Genomic DNA, 16,359 nt, shown 5'->3' on the forward strand with positions numbered 1-16,359 from the left:
CTGTACCTGTTGTGCCAGCAGTCAGCCATAAATATGCCCCTAAATCTGTACCTGTGCCAGCAGTCAGCCATAAATATGCCCCCAAATCTGTAATTGTGCCAGCAGTCAGCCTTAAATATGCCCCCAAATCTGTACCTGTGCTAGCAGTCAGCCTTAAATATGCCCCCAAATCTGTACCTGTGCTAGCAGTCAGCCATAAATATGCCCCCAAATCTGTACCTGTTGTGCCAGCAGTCAGCCATAAATATGCCCCCAAATCTGTAATTGTGCCAGCAGTCAGCCTTAAATATGGCCCCAAATCTGTACCTGTGCCCAGGCTCCCCCCCCCGGCTCCCCCCACACCAGACATCATCGAGCTGTAGTAGTGACAATACCTGTCATCCGCTGGGTGTCGTAGGGGATGCCAGGATGACCAGGAAGGCAGCGGGCCCATCCAATGCGCTGATGTGATGCAGGTTCCCCCTGTGTGGAGCTAGCAGGCAGGACGGGCTGTTATCCCGAACTCTCGCACGGAGCGCATCGCTACCAGGCGCACAGAGCCGCACTGGAAGGGGAGCAGCGGAGGGGTGAAAGTGAGAATTTCGAGGGGCTCCTTTCCTGCTGCACCGGCCGCTTCCAGCCGATCAAAGCCGTTAATGTGGAACTTGCCGTAGAGCACGTTAAGCTGATACAGTCCCCGGGGCGCAGCAGGAACACTCCCATGCCGAAGCACGAAGTCTCACAGATGTGCATGTAAGTCATGGGCAGCCGCGGGCCCTTCCCTCCCGAGCCGACTCGCCGAGTCCCTCCCAGGACCCAGACCCACATCTTCCGCCCCGCACCTGGCTCATTTTCCACAGCTGTCCCAAGTTCTCCTCCGACAGGCACAGACCGACCCCTCCGCTGCTGTGAAAACTCTGCCGGGCCACCTTCTGTGCGAGAGAGCTCATTTCGTCCCAAGGCATTTCCCTCCGGCTCCTGCCTGCGCTGAGCACTGGATTAGCCTAGAACCGACTCGCTTCCTATTGGCTGCGCGGCGCTAGAACTGTTGCTATGTTGCTAGGAGACGGTCCGTGCTGCACATGCGCAGTAGCGCATTTCCACGGACACAGGGACGGACTGGACGCAGAGACACTTGGATTTTATTATATAGGATGGTGATATAGAGCCGGTGGCATGGAGAAGAGTATAGTAAAAAGTATACACAATATGAGTTAGTTAAAAGTTACACAATATAATATTGTTAAATATTTTCAGTATATAAAGAATGCCCAACCTGCAAACAGGAAGCCCCTATTTCACTCAAAAGTTAAGGATATTAGTACTAGTTTGCTACACCTTGCAGAAACAAAGAATAAACATTTTTTCTGTTAGGTATGACACAATGAAGAGTCTGAAGGCCAAATTTAAGAGGAGTGAGGTAAGACAAATCAGTTTATTTCTGATCTAATATGACTATTACCATTTCCCCAGTCCTCCCCATTTTCCCACTGCATTTCTTGATTACATACCATCTCTTCAGCACAAGTGAGCTCCTGTCTGACCTAAATTTATAAACTGTACAATGCTGCAAGTGCATGCCTACATTACACATTCATCCTGCAGCATCTACTATTCTCTTGGGATATACATTGAATAAAAAACTTTATAGGGTAGAAAATGAATGATAGCCATTTGGTGTGTAAACACTGTGAACAAAGTCCTCATTCCTGTACCTTCTACATTTTTTGCAAGGAGTGTACTTCAATCACAGTCCAATTTACCTCTATGATTATTCTGGCAATGTACCTAACCATTCTTTACCATGGTCCTAGCAAGACAGATGTTCCTCCTGTATATTCCACTTCCCTCAACCATTTTCCTACATCTCCATGCAGAACGTCTAGTCTCTTCCCTAATTATTTGAATCTCTACATGGTAGTTTTAGATTTCCTGCCCTCAGTTTTGTAGGCACCTTATCGCTCCTTCCATGGCACTCCTATGCCACCAGACAATTCCTTGTCTTCACCTGGATATCCTCACATATAGCCTATCCCCAGATATTAAAGGGGTTGTTCACCTTTGAGTTAACTTTTAGTATGATGTAGAGAGTGATATTCTGAGAAAATTTGCAATCGCTTTATATTATTTGTGTTTTTTGAGTTATTTTGCTTTTTATTCAGCAGCTCTTCAATTTGCATTATAAACAATCTGGTAGCTAGGGTCCAAATGACCCTAGCAACCATGCATTGATTTGAATAAGAGACTGGAATATGAATAGGAGAGGACCTTACTATAAAGATGAGAAATAAAAAGTAGCAGTAATAATTAGAGTGTAGGCTTACAGAGCATTTTGCTTTTTAGATGGGGCCAGCGACGCCCATCGGAAAGCTGGAAACTGTCAGAAGAAAAAGGCAAATAATTATAAAATCAAAAATAAATAATGAAAACAAATGAAAAGGTTGCTTAGAATTGGGCATTCTATAACATACTAAAAGTTTACTTAAAGGTGAACCACCCCTTTAAGTGGCTCTTTGTTGGCAAAATCTACCTCCCAACTGAACTAATCTTACCACCTAGAAATTACTTCACTTCCCTATTAAGAAAATTGTATAATTTTTGTAACTTTTTGCAAGTAACACTGATCAAGTGCAAATGTTAAAATTAATCTGTTAATGATTTCTTAGAGTCCTGAGTGGGGTCGTCTGGATGACAAATTGATGTCTGCTGTAACCTGCAATGAGTCAGACAAAGTGGAATCCTTGCTAACAAAGAAGAGGCTAATGCCCCACAAACTTGGCCCATCAGGCAGATCAGCGTAAGTTTCAGTTTGAATTATTCCACAGTCAGAACTGACTATTTAACTCACAAGCAGTAGTTTGTCACCTTCCACATGTGAAAAAGCAATATAAACCATTAAGTATACTTACCTGTACACTTACCTTCACTTTTGTTTGGTGTTATTCCTCTTTGTTTTAGCCTTCACACAGCTGCAGCTCTTGGACATGTGGAATGTCTAGATGTCATTTTGGCTCACCAACCCCAATTGCTGGTTCGAGACCAGGAAGGTAAATTATATACCCTTTTAATTCATCATGCACTATGGCCTTTACACTCACAGTGGAGAACACATTGATGAAATTTTATTATCAAATGTTATTATCTTATTCAATAACATTTACAATGAGTTTTAGTTTGAAGGTTTGGTCAAATAAGGTTTTTTGCCCTCCTCTGGATCAACTAGCAGTTAGGCAGGTTAAAAGTTTGAACTTGTGTGTCTTTTTTCAACCTTATTTCAAACTTATTATGTTACCACATGGCAAAGTTTACTGACACAGAAGCAAGTTTGCACCAGTGCTACTTGTTGACTATTAAAGGAAAACTATACCCCCCAAACAATGTAGGTCTCTATAGAAAGATATTGCATAAAACAGCTCATATGTAAAACCCTGCTTCATGTAAATAAACCATTTTCATAATAATATACTTTTCTAGTAGTATGTGCCATTGGGTAATCATAAATAGAAAATTGCCATTTTAAAAAATAAGGGCCGCCCCCTGGGATCGTAGGATTCACTGTACTCACAAATATACCAACAAACCATACATGTTAGGTCACATGAGCCAATTAACAGAAAGAGTTGTGTCTTTTGCTTCCACACTTCTTCCTGTTACAGTTAGAGTTGAAGTATTTCTGGTCAGGTGATCTCTGAGACAGCACAGAGACCATCACGAAATGGTGGCTCAAGGCAAGAGATGTAAAAGGGCAATATTTACTTAAATATATATTCCAGTTTGGTAAGATTCTTTAACCCTTTAAATGCCACAGATCGTAGAATCTACGTTCTGTGGCAAAGGTACTTGAAATGCCACAGAACGTAGATTCTACGTTCTGCAGCATTTCCCTCCCTGCAGAAAGCGGTGCGCATTTAAAAGCTGCGCACCGCTTCTGTTCCGTTCAGAACCCCCTAGGCAACGAGCAAATAAGGTTATACTTACCGATCCGGTAAGCGATCGGTTTTGGGCAGCCAATAGGAGCAGTGGAGACGCAAGGAGCACAGTGATGACGTCTCCACTGCTCCCCCCATAAATTACACCCGGAAAGCGCCGCCCCTTCCACTCCTGCTGCGCATCTGCTACAGTTGGAGCCCCCCTGCTGCCATTCTGCTGGTTTCCTGCCGAGTTGGTCGCTTTGATTGCCTGGATTCGACTGAGTGAGCTCAACTACACCTCTCTACACCCTTTATTTCTGTTTATTTCTGTTTATAACTGTCTAAAAAAAATTTTTTTCTTTTTTTTTTTTTTCTTCTCTCTTTGGCCTTAGTACACTTTTGCACTAAAACACACTTACAGGCAACTTTGCCAAGCACACACTCACACTCACACTCACACTTACTCTTACTTTTTCTCTATACTTTTTTTCTTTACTTTTTTTTCTTTGCTTTCTTTAGTAGTTTTTCTTTATTTGTTGTTCAAACTTTATTTCTGATCTTGTATTACAATTATTTGATTGCTTTTTACTGTTTTTTGCCATTTTATCATTGGTTTGTGTTTTTTATTGCTCTTATTGGTTTATTTCCCCTTTGCATTGTTCTTTACTGCTGGTTTAGTTCCCCTTTGCATTGTTCTTTACTACTGGTTTCCCTTTGCCGTAATACTGGTGGATCTATAGTTCAGACTACCGATTTCACCCCAAAAACTTAATTTTTATTGCTTTTGGTGATTTTATTAGTTTATTCTTTGCATTGTTCTTTACTGCTGGTTTCCCCTTTGCATTGTCCTTTACTGCTGATTTAGTTCCCTAGAAAAGTTTCCCTTTGCAGTGACGCTGGTGGATCTATAGTCCAGACCACTGATTTCACTCCAATAACTGTTCATTTTCATTGCTTTTGGTGATTTTTTTAGTTTATTCTTTGCATTGGTCTTTACTGCTGGTTTCCCCTTTGCATTGTCCTTTACTGCTGATTTAGTTCCCTAGAAAAGTTTCCCTTTGCAGTGACGCTGGTGGATCTATAGTCCAGACCACTGATTTCACTCCAATAACTGTTCATTTTCATTGCTTTTGGTGATTTTTTTAGTTTATTCTTTGCATTGGTCTTTACTGCTGGTTTCCCCTTTGCATTGTCCTTTACTGCTGATTTAGTTCCCTAGAAAAGTTTCCCTTTGCAGTGACGCTGGTGGATCTATAGTCCAGACCACTGATTTCACTCCAATAACAGTAATTTTCATTGCTTTTGGTGATTTTTTAGTTTATTCTTTGCATTGTCCTTTACTGCTGATTTAGTTCCCTAGAAAAGTTTCCCTTTGCAGTGACGCTGGTGGATCTATAGTTCTGACCACCAGTTTCACTCCAATAACAGTAATTTTGCTGCATCTTGTTGATTATATTCAGTTTTTCCCTTGCATTTTTTACTACTTGCTTAGCTCCCCAAAAAAGGTTTTCTTTGCAGGGACACTAGTGCATCTAGGACCCTTGACCACTGATTTCAGTGCAATCGTTGTTGTTTTATTGCTTTGGGTAGTGTTATTGCATTTTAGTGATTGTATTCAAGAGTTTTCTTTGCACTGTTCTTTATTGCTTGTTTAGTGCCCCTAAAAAACGTTCCCTTTGCTGTGACTTAGTTTTAGTGGTCTTATTCTGCTTGATTCAGCTGATTGTCCCAGAAATTTGCTGGCTTGTGTTTTTTTGTTTTGTTCTGGTGGTTTATATTAGCAGGGGTTAATTCTTGGTCATCTTGCTGGCTTGGTTTTTTTTTTTTATTCTGGTTGTTTATATTAGCAGGGGTTAATTCTTGGTCATCTTGCTGGCTTGGTTTTTTTTTTTATTCTGGTTGTTTATATTAGCAGGGGTTAATTCTTGGTCATCTTGCTGGCTTGGTTTTTTTTTTTTGTTCTGGTTGTTTATATTGGGAGGGGTTAACTTTTGGTCATCTTGCTAGCTTGTGTTTTTTTTTTTTTTGTTCTGTTTGTTTGTATTAGCAGTGCTTGGTCATATTTTGCTGGCTTTTTATTATTCTCATATTTCAAGTAGGAGCTGTCTTGCTTTCTCATTTGTTTGACTGCCTATTGATTCATAGTTTTGCAATTGTCTGTATATTTCTGGCACAATGGCCAAACGGTTTTATACCGCTGAGGAAGCGGCTAGGTTTTGCATGGACTCCAGCTCAGAGGAATTCAGCGATTCAGATTCTGAGTATGTCCCATCTGATGCCTCTACTGAGGAATCAGAGGTAGGTGATAGCAGCACTATTAGCGCAGAGGCTAGTAGTGGCGGCACACTTACTGCTGACGAGTCAGAGGCTGGTGGCAGTGTGCCAGATGCACCCATGGAGGTTGAAGAGGGTGAGGGTAGTGGTGATGCAGCAGTTGGAGCGCCTGCGTGGGGGCCTCCCTGTAATTATGCCCCAGAAATTCCCCCATTCACTGCAGTCGCGGGCGTCAAGGTGGACACCACTAACTTTCAAATCATAGATTTCTTCAATCAATTTATTACAGAGGCCATCCTACAGGACATGGTCCATTTTACAAATTTATACGCTGAGCAGTATCTTGCCAGCCACCCTTTACCAGGGTATTCAAGAGCCCATGCGTGGTATCCCACTAATGTCGGTGAAATCAAAAGATTCCTGGCACTCACATTGGCAATGGGACTCGTAGAACGTAACACCTTAGCCTCATACTGGGATACCACTACAGTCCTTTCCATCCCTCTTTTTTCAGCCGTTATGCCAAGAAACCGTTACCAAATTTTACTGCGGTTTCTTCACTTTAACGACAACGCAGCGGCTGTTCCCCCTAATGAGCCCAGTCACGACAGGCTTTACAAATTGAGGCCCCTTATAGATAGCCTGTCTCAGCGCTTCGCAGAGGTCTACACCCCCTCCCAAAATATTTGTGTGGACGAGTCCCTTTTGCTCTTCAAAGGGCGCCTTAGATTTCGCCAATACATCCCTAGTAAGCGGGCTCGCTATGGGATGAAATTTTACAAACTCTGCGAAAGCAGCACGGGCTATACTAGTTTTTTCATGTTCTATGAAGGAAAGGACTCTAATTTGGACCCCCCCGGTTGTCCCCTTGATTTGACTGCCAGTGGTAAAATTGTCTGGGAGCTCATAACTCCACTGTTGGGCCGAGGTTACCACTTATACGTGGATAACTTTTACACGAGCATCCTCTTATTTAGGACCCTTTATTGCTTGGACACCCTTGCCTGTGGCACCGTTAGGCAAAACCGCAAAGGACTGCCTAAGGAACTGGTGGACAAGAAATTGAAACGTGGAGAAGTAAATGCTCTAAGAACCGATGAGCTCCTGGCCCTAAAATTTGCAGACACAAAAAATGTTTTATGCTTACTACTATCCACAATGAGAGTGTAGTTGTCCAACACAGACGTGGCAGGCCCGCAAAATCAAAGCCACTCTGTTGTAAAGATTATAGTAAGCATATGGGTGGCGTCGATAAAACAGACCAAATTCAAACTTACTATGACGCCACCAGAAAAACCAGGGCCTGGTACAAAAAAGCAGCAATTTACATGATTCAAATGGCCCTCTATAATTCTTATGTCGTTTACAAGGCGGCAGTACCAGGCCCCAAATTGTCTTATTACAATTTTCTGCTGCAACTGCTCCCTGCCCTTTTGTTTGGAGATGTACAGGAGGTTCCAGATGTGCCTGGCAATGACAATGTTGCCCGAATGGTGGGTAAGCATTTCATTGCCCAAATTCCACCAACACCTAATAAAAGATATGCCCAGAGAGCTTGTAAGGTTTGTCGTTCCAGGGGTGTTAGAAAAGATGTGCGGTATTTTTGTCCCAAGTGTCCTAGCAAGCCTGCTTTGTGTTTCCAACCCTGTTTTGAGGTGTACCACACTGTGGTACACTACGAGAGGGCTTGAATTCTGTGTTGTGTTGGTAGGTTAGGGCTCTCTGGGTTTGTTGGTGGTAAAAGGATTTAGTAAATCTGTATAGTAAGCTTGGCATTCTCTGTTTAGGTGGTTAGGTGTGCTGGCAAAGTGATGCACTTTTTTTTTTGTGTTTTGTGCAGTGGTTTTTCAGATTCATGCACTTTTGTTTTGTGCAGTGGTTTTTCAGATTCATGCACTTTTTTTTGTGTTTTGTGCAGTGGTTTTTCAGATTCATGCACTTTTTTTTGTGTTTTGTGCAGTGGTTTTTCAGATTCATGCACTTTTTTTTGTGTTTTGTGCAGTGGTTTTTCAGATTCATGCACTTTTTTTGTGTTTTGTGCAGTGGTTTTTCAGATTCATGCACTTTTTTTTGTGTTTTGTGCAGTGGTTTTTCAGATTCATGCACTGTTTTTTTTGTGTTTTGTGCAGTGTTTTTTTCAGATTCAAGCCCCCCATTGAGATCTAACATTTCACGCTCTAGGTTTTTGTGCACACACTAGCAGTAATTGGTTAGGTGTGCTGTCAAAGTGAAGCTTTTTTTGTGCTGTCAAAGTGAAGCATTTTTTGTGCAGTGGTTTTTTAGATTCAAGCCCCCAATTGAGATCATTTTGGCAGGTCCCTTCTTCATTTATAAATAGGTTATAGATATTGGTAATGAAAAAAAAAGTTTGACAAAATAAAAGTTGGCAGTTTTTTTTCTGTATAGTAATGATCTTTGATTTATGGTGTAGGATTTGGCACAGGGTGTGCAATTTTTTTGTGCTGTGTAGCAGTAAAAACAGTTGTGTGTGTATATAGGTTTGTTATTAGTCTATGCATTCAGCTTTTGTGTTGAGCTACGGTGCTTTAGGCCAGTTGTAGTGTTATGGATAGCATTTGTATTGCGCAGGTGCCATAGCGAACTGAGGTGCTGGTTGGTCGAGAGGGCGCACGATAGAACTTGTGGTGCGTGATGAATACGTGGGATGATGTGCATCTCTAATGCTGATGCCACAAGTCTTTTTTTTTTACTGGCACCTCAAAAGCTCATCTATCAGCGCAGTTATCTATAGTTTTGTCTGTATTTCTGGGCAACATTTGCATTTGTTTTTGTAGATTTAGGCATCTCTGGATTTGTGGGTAGTATGTCTTCAGTTTTCTTGAATAGCAAAGGTTTTTGAGCACAGGGTGACCGAAACACTATGGTCTATCGTTTAGATTTGTTCTTAGTGTATGCATTCAGCATATTTTTCCTGATAAGTTGTGGTTGGAATAATCCATTTTTTTTGTACTTATAGCACAAAGTGAATATATAAGCAGTGTTTAGGTTAGACTAAGTTGCAGTGCTCTCTGAATACTAAGGGCTGGGACACACTGGGCGATTTGGGGAGATTTAGTCGCCTGGCGACTAATCTCCGCGACTTTTCTCCCCGAATGCCTCCCCTCGCTCTGCGCCTGGCTAAAATGAAAAATCGCCTGCGCTAATCACACGTGGCGATTCGTTTTCCGAAGTCGCCCGAAGTTTCCTGAGGCAACTTCGGGCGACTTCGGAAAATGAATCGCCGCGTGTGATTAGCGCAGGCGATTTTTCATTTTAGACAGGCGCATAGCGAAGGGAGGCATTCGGGGAGAAAAGTCGCGGCGATTAGTCGCCAGGTGACTAAATCTCCCCAAATCGCCCAGTGTGTCCCAGCCCTAATAGCACTTTGCCATACCTGTTACCAGTGGGGCACCAGCTTTCTACAAACTTCTGCTGCTGGGCATAATTTTATCTCCGCTGCTAATGCCCCAATCCTTATTGTTGCCACCTAAATTCCTAAACTTCTTAGGACACTTGCATAATTTATGGGCCAAATTTACTATGGATTTTGTTGGTAAATATATCTGCAAATGTGGTACAGATTTTGTCATTGCTGAAATAGTGTAGGAAGAAGCAAACAAATTGGTATTGTAACACCACAGGACAGATGAAACTCAAAGACGCTCCACTGAATCCAAAATGGTGAGTGAAATATGTTTTGGGGTTAATATGGGGTAGTAGCAACCATATACAGATCCACAGAGTAGCCCCAAAATTCTCTAGGAGAATTCTTGGGGATAAATCTAACTTTGTACATTGTATTTTCCTTTATTTCAGACCAAAGCACAGAGTTTTACAATGGAATACAACCACAATTCTCCACATAGTAAAGCAAGAATGGCATCTCTGAATAGTTGAAGGTGTTTATTTTCAAGAAATCTATAGTTTTTGGGGGTTATTTCATTGGTAAGGGGACAGTTTAGGATGAAATATGGATACTTGCACATAAATTCACAGAACCAATATTAGACATTGTGCCTGTTTTGGGGTGTTTGGTGGCTGCGTATCTATGTCTATTTATACATATGGGGTATCATTTTATTCAGGGGAACGTGCAGATTGTTATTGAGCAGGTTTTTCTCAGTTGCCATGGAAACTTAGAGAAAAATATAACTTTTTATATCTTTTTCCTTTATTTCAGACCAAATTGCTGACTTCTATGAATGACTGCAGCCACAATTCTCTGTGTAGAAAAGCGAGAATGGCATCTTTGAATAGCTGAAGAAGTGTACTTTTCGGATATATATGGTTTATGGGGGTTATTTTACAGGTAAGGGGCAGTTTATGATGAAAAACTTGAGAACTGTACATAAATTTGCAGCCCCAATATTACGCATTGTGCCTGTTTTGGGGTGTTTGGGGGCTGTGTCTCTATGTGTATCCATCCATATGGGGTATTGTTCTATTCAGGGGAACTTGCAGATTGTTGTTGAGCAGGTTTTTGTTAGTTGCCATGGAAACTTTGGGAGAAATCTAACTTTGGAACTCTTTTTTCCTTTATTTCAGACCAAATCGCTGACTTCTAAGAATGACTGCGGCCACAATTCTCCGTGTAGAAAAGGAAGAATGGCATCTTTGAATAGCTGAAGAAGTGTACTTTTCGGGCATATAAGGTTTGTGGGGGTTATTTTACAGTTTGGGGGGTGTTTAGACTGAAAAACTGCAAGTAGTACACATAGAGCGCAGCCCCCAGATTTTCAACTGCAATTGCCCTTATGCGTTGCTCCTGTTTTGGGGTGTTTGGTGGCTGCGTCTCTATGTGTATCCATACATATGGGGTATTGTTCTATTCAGGGGAACTTGCAGATTGTTGTTGAGCAGGTTTTTGTTAGTTGCCATGGAAACTTTGGGAGAAATCTAACTTTGGAACTCTTTTTTCCTTTGTTTTAGACCAAATTGCTGACTTCTAAGAATGACTGCGGCCACAATTCTCCGTGTAGAAAAGCAAGAATGGCATCTTTGAATAGCTGAAGAAGTGTACTTTTCGGGCATATAAGGTTTGTGGGGGTTATTTCACAGTTTGGGGGGTGTTTAGACTGAAAAACTGCAAGTAGTACACATAGAGCGCAAGCCCCCAGATTTTCAACTGCAATTGCCCTTATGCGTTGCTCCTGTTTTGGGGTGTTTGGTGGCTGCGTCTCTATGTGTATCCATACATATGGGGTATTGTTCTATTCAGGGGAACTTGCAGATTGTTGTTGAGCAGGTTTTTGTTAGTTGCCATGGAAACTTTGGGAGAAATCTAACTTTGGAACTCTTTTTTCCTTTGTTTTAGACCAAATTGCTGACTTCTAAGAATGACTGCGGCCACAATTCTCTGTGTAGAAAAGCAAGAATGGCATCTTTGAATAGCTGAAGAAGTGTACTTTTCGGGCATATAAGGTTTGTGGGGGTTATTTCACAGTTTGCGGGGTGTTTAGACTGAAAAACTGCAAGTAGTACACATAGAGCGCAGCCCCCAGATTTTCAACTGCAATTGCCCTTATGCGTTGCTCCTGTTTTGGGGTGTTTGGTGGCTGCGTCTCTATGTGTATCCATACATATGGGGTATTGTTCTATTCAGGGGAACTTGCAGATTGTTGTTGAGCAGGTTTTTGTTAGTTGCCATGGAAACTTTGGGAGAAATCTAACTTTGGAACTCTTTTTCCTTTGTTTTAGACCAAATTGCTGACTTCTAAGAATGACTGCGGCCACAATTCTCCGTGTAGAAAAGCTAGAATGGCATCTTTGAATAGCTGAAGAAGTGTACTTTTCGGGCATATAAGGTTTGTGGGGGTTATTTCACAGTTTGGGGGGTGTTTAGACTGAAAAACTGCAAGTAGTACACATAGAGCGCAGCCCCCAGATTTTCAACTGCAATTGCCCTTATGCGTTGCTCCTGTTTTGGGGTGTTTGGTGGCTGCGTCTCTATGTGTATCCATACATATGGGGTATTGTTCTATTCAGGGGAACTTGCAGATTGTTGTTGAGCAGGTTTTTGTTAGTTGCCATGGAAACTTTGGGAGAAATCTAACTTTGGAACTCTTTTTTCCTTTTTTTTAGACCAAATTGCTGACTTCTAAGAATGACTGCGGCCACAATTCTCCGTGTAGAAAAGCAAGAATGGCATCTTTGAATAGCTGAAGAAGTGTACTTTTCGGGCATATAAGGTTTGTGGGGGTTATTTCACAGTTTGGGGGGTGTTTAGACTGAAAAACTGCAAGTAGTACACATAGAGCGCAACCCCCAGATTTTCAACTGCAATTGCCCTTATGCGTTGCTCCTGTTTTGGGGTGTTTGGTGGCTGCGTCTCTATGTGTATCCATACATATGGGGTATTGTTCTATTCAGGGGAACTTGCAGATTGTTGTTGAGCAGGTTTTTGTTAGTTGCCATGGAAACTGTGGGAGAAATCTAACTTTGGAACTCTTTTTTCCTTTATTTTAGACCAAATTGCTGACTTCTAAGAATGACTGCGGCCACAATTCTCCGTGTAGAAAAGCAAGAATGGCATCTTTGAATAGCTGAAGAAGTGTACTTTTTGGGGAATATAAGGTTTGTGGGGGTTATTTCACAGTTTGCGGGGTGTTTAGACTGAAAAACTGCAAGTAGTACACATAGAGCGCAGCCCCCAGATTTTCAACTGCAATTGCCCTTATGCGTTGCTCCTGTTTTGGGGTGTTTGGTGGCTGCGTCTCTATGTGTATCCATACATATGGGGTATTGTTCTATTCAGGGGAACTTGCAGATTGTTGTTGAGCAGGTTTTTGTTAGTTGCCATGGAAACTTTGGGAGAAATCTAACTTTGGAACTCTTTTTTCCTTTGTTTTAGACCAAATTGCTGACTTCTAAGAATGACTGCGGCCACAATTCTCCATGTAGAAAAGCTAGAATGGCATCTTTGAATAGCTGAAGAAGTGTACTTTTCGGGCATATAAGGTTTGTGGGGGTTATTTCACAGTTTGGGGGGTGTTTAGACTGAAAAACTGCAAGTAGTACACATAGAGCGCAGCCCCCAGATTTTCAGCTGCAATTGCCCTTATGCGTTGCTCCTGTTTTGGGGTGTTTGGTGGCTGCGTCTCTATGTGTATCCATACATATGGGGTATTGTCCTATTCAGGGGAACTTGCAGATTGTTGTTGAGCAGGTTTTTGTTAGTTGCCATGGAAACTTTGGGAGAAATCTAACTTTGGAACTCTTTTTTCCTTTATTTCAGACCAAATCGCTGACTTCTAAGAATGACTGTGGCCACAATTCTCCGTGTAGAAAAGCCAGAATGGCATCTTTGAATACCTGAAGAAGTGTACTTTTCGGACATATAAGGTTTGTGGGGGTTATTTCACAGTTTGGGGGGTGTTTAGACTGAAAAACTGCAAGTAGTACACATAGAGCGCAGCCCCCAGATTTTCAACTGCAATTGGCCTTATGCGTTGCTCCTGTTTTGGGGTGTTTGGTGGCTGCGTCTCTATGTGTATCCATACATATGGGGTATTGTTCTATTCAGGGGAACTTGCAGATTGTTGTTGAGCAGGTTTTTGTTAGTTGCCATGGAAACTGTGGGAGAAATCTAACTTTGGAACTCTTTGTTCCTTTATTTTAGACCAAATCGCTGACTTCTAAGAATGACTGCGGCCACAATTCTCCGTGTAGAAAAGCAAGAATGGCATCTTTGAATAGCTAAAGAAGTGTACTTTTCGGGCATATAAGGTTTGTGGGGGTTATTTCACAGTTTGGGGGGTGTTTAGACTGAAAAACTGCAAGTAGTACACATAGAGCGCAGCCCCCAGATTTTCAACTGCAATTGCCCTTATGCGTTGCTCCTGTTTTGGGGTGTTTGTTGGCTGCGTCTCTATGTGTATCCATACATATGGGGTATCATTTTGTTCAGGAGAAGTTTGTCTTTCAAATTGTCTGTAATTATAGCATTTATAACGGTGTTATTTTGTCAGATTTACATTTATTCCTGCGTCTAAGTTAGCATTTTAGAAAAAAAACTAAAAATGCAACAAAAAAGCTCTAAATATCACAACGCACTGGTAAAATGTATTTGAATTTTGAGTGAAAACTACAGCACCCCTAGAAACCTGAAGGTCTGTAGTTTCTAAAAATACCAAACTTGAAGGGATAATTTAGATTTACATATAAGTTATGCTGCATCAACTGTCACGTGTGCTTATCCAATTTGTTCTGGTATAAAATTCTACAAAATGCTGTTTTAGTTTGGGGGTTACTCCTGGACAAAAAAAGTGGGTTACTGATACATATTGGTTATCGTTGGACTTGGCAGGATTAGGGCTTTTACAAACACAAAAAAAATTCATGTAAAATTAACTTTTCTGTGGAAAAAAAACTCAAGATATACATAATTTTTTAACAATTTTATTTTTTTTTTACATATTTCACCCAAAATTCACATTAAATCCCCAGAAAAGTAGCAAAATTCCGCTTGCACGTCAAAGCCCATTTTAAAACGAAAAAAACAATATATAATTTTCCTAGTTTCATGGAGGTTTTTCTACAATAAAACCTTGTTAAACTGAACAAGTACAAAATGCTTAAAAACGGCTGGCATTTCGCGTAACCAAAATGGGAAATTCTGCTGGCACTTAAAGGGTTAATATGCCACTTAATATGATATGAACTATCTGTTGCTTAAGTGTTCAATTTGGGGGTATAGTTTTCCTTTAAGTTTAACCAATCATGATTGGTAAAAAATTCCTCTCTGCACCAGGAAGTGATGTAATCAGATGTTACAGAGAGAATTTCAGAATAAATAATAAACAGCTGCAAGGCTGCAGTGCTAGAAACGACCAGCAGAGAGGGTACCCTGGATGCTCAATACACACACATGTAACAAATCATTACATATGGAGACATTTACAGCACTTAAAGAATCATTATTTGTGAAATACAGACAGAACTATTGCTGTGGCAGCACACTCCCCGCCTGGTATCTTCAGAGATACCACAGTTTAATCTAAACGTGAAGATCACTCCTCAGGAGGTAAAAGTAAAACGAGTTCTGTAAGTGGTCTTATGAACAAACCTGAACTTATTTTTGTACACTTTTGATGATGGCTATACTATCTAACTAAGTATTCAGACATAGGTCTGAAAATAAGTATTCAGACTTATATTCAGACTTATGTACATATATATCCAATAAGAAAATACATACATTTATATCTCAACAAGAATTCACTGGAGTACAAATGTTAAAGTTTTTTTTTTAAATAAAAATAATAGCTAGCTAGTCCACTGATATGATGACTATGTATAAATATATAAGGGGATCATATAATAATCTCTCTAATGCTTTATTTACCAGTAGGTCTTTCCAGCTGACGCGAGGTCACCCATTCCGATTAGAAGAAAAGAGGTTCCGCCTAAATATTCGGAAGGGGTTTTTTACAGTGAGAGCTGTGAAGATGTGGAATTCTCTCCCAGAATCAGTTGTACAGGCTGATACATTAGATAGCTTTAAGAAGGGGTTGGATGGCTTTTTAGCAAGTAAGGGAATACAGGGTTATGGGAAATAGCTCATAGTCCAAGTTGATCCAGGCACTAGTCCGATTGCCATTTTGGAGTCAGGAAGGAATTTTTCCCCCTCTAAGGCAAATTGGAGAGGCTTCAGATGGGTTTTTTTTGCCTTCCTCTGGATCAACTGGCAGATAGGTAGTTAATAAAAAAAAAAAAAAAAAATTAACTAATAACTACATAGTGACATTGAAGGTTTGGTTAAAAAAAGACACATCCGTTAAGTTCAACCTTTTAAATCAATATATGTCCTGCCTAACTGCTAGTTTATCCAGAGGAAGGCAAAAAAAAAAACCCCAATCTGAAGCCTCTCCAATTTGCCTAGGAGGGGGAAAAATTTCTTCCTGACTCCAAGATGGCAATCGGACTAGTCCCTGGATCAACTTGTTCGTATGAGCTATCTTCCATAGCCCTGTATTCCCTCACTTGCTAAAAGGCCATACAACGTATCAGCCAGTATGACTGATTCAGGGAGAAAATTCCACATCTTCACAGCTCTCACAACAAAACCCTTCCAAATATTTAGACAGAACCTTCTTTCTTCAAAATGAAATGTGTGCCCTCTTGTCAGCTGGAAAGACCTACTGGAAAAAAAGCATTACAGAGATTATTATATGATCCCCTTATATATTTATACATA

The 16,359-nt window shown here is 40.9% G+C and overlaps 1 protein-coding gene and 1 pseudogene across 2 annotated transcripts in view; one reads left to right on the forward strand and one right to left on the reverse strand.

Moving 5' to 3' along the window:
* Nucleotides 1-358: 358 nt before the first annotated feature.
* Nucleotides 359-1,166, reverse strand: LOC121401241 (annotated as a pseudogene).
* A 156-nt stretch (nt 1,167-1,322) lies between these two features.
* ankrd24.L (ankyrin repeat domain 24 L homeolog) overlaps nt 1,323-16,359 on the forward strand; it is a 43,181-nt gene continuing 28,144 nt past the window's right edge. The window contains exons 1-3 of one of the 2 annotated variants that reach the window (XM_041561163.1): nt 1,323-1,399; nt 2,646-2,776; nt 2,938-3,026. In XM_041561163.1, coding sequence (XP_041417097.1) covers nt 1,364-1,399; nt 2,646-2,776; nt 2,938-3,026 — 256 coding nt within the window. In that variant the 5' untranslated portion in view covers nt 1,323-1,363. Of the gene's footprint in view, nt 1,400-2,645; nt 2,777-2,937; nt 3,027-13,830; nt 13,890-16,359 lie in introns of those variants that run through there. The other variant, XM_041561167.1, reaches the window with a different exon arrangement.

Source organism: Xenopus laevis, chromosome 1L (genome assembly GCF_017654675.1).
Source record: "Xenopus laevis strain J_2021 chromosome 1L, Xenopus_laevis_v10.1, whole genome shotgun sequence".
NCBI lineage: Eukaryota > Metazoa > Chordata > Amphibia > Anura > Pipidae > Xenopus > Xenopus laevis.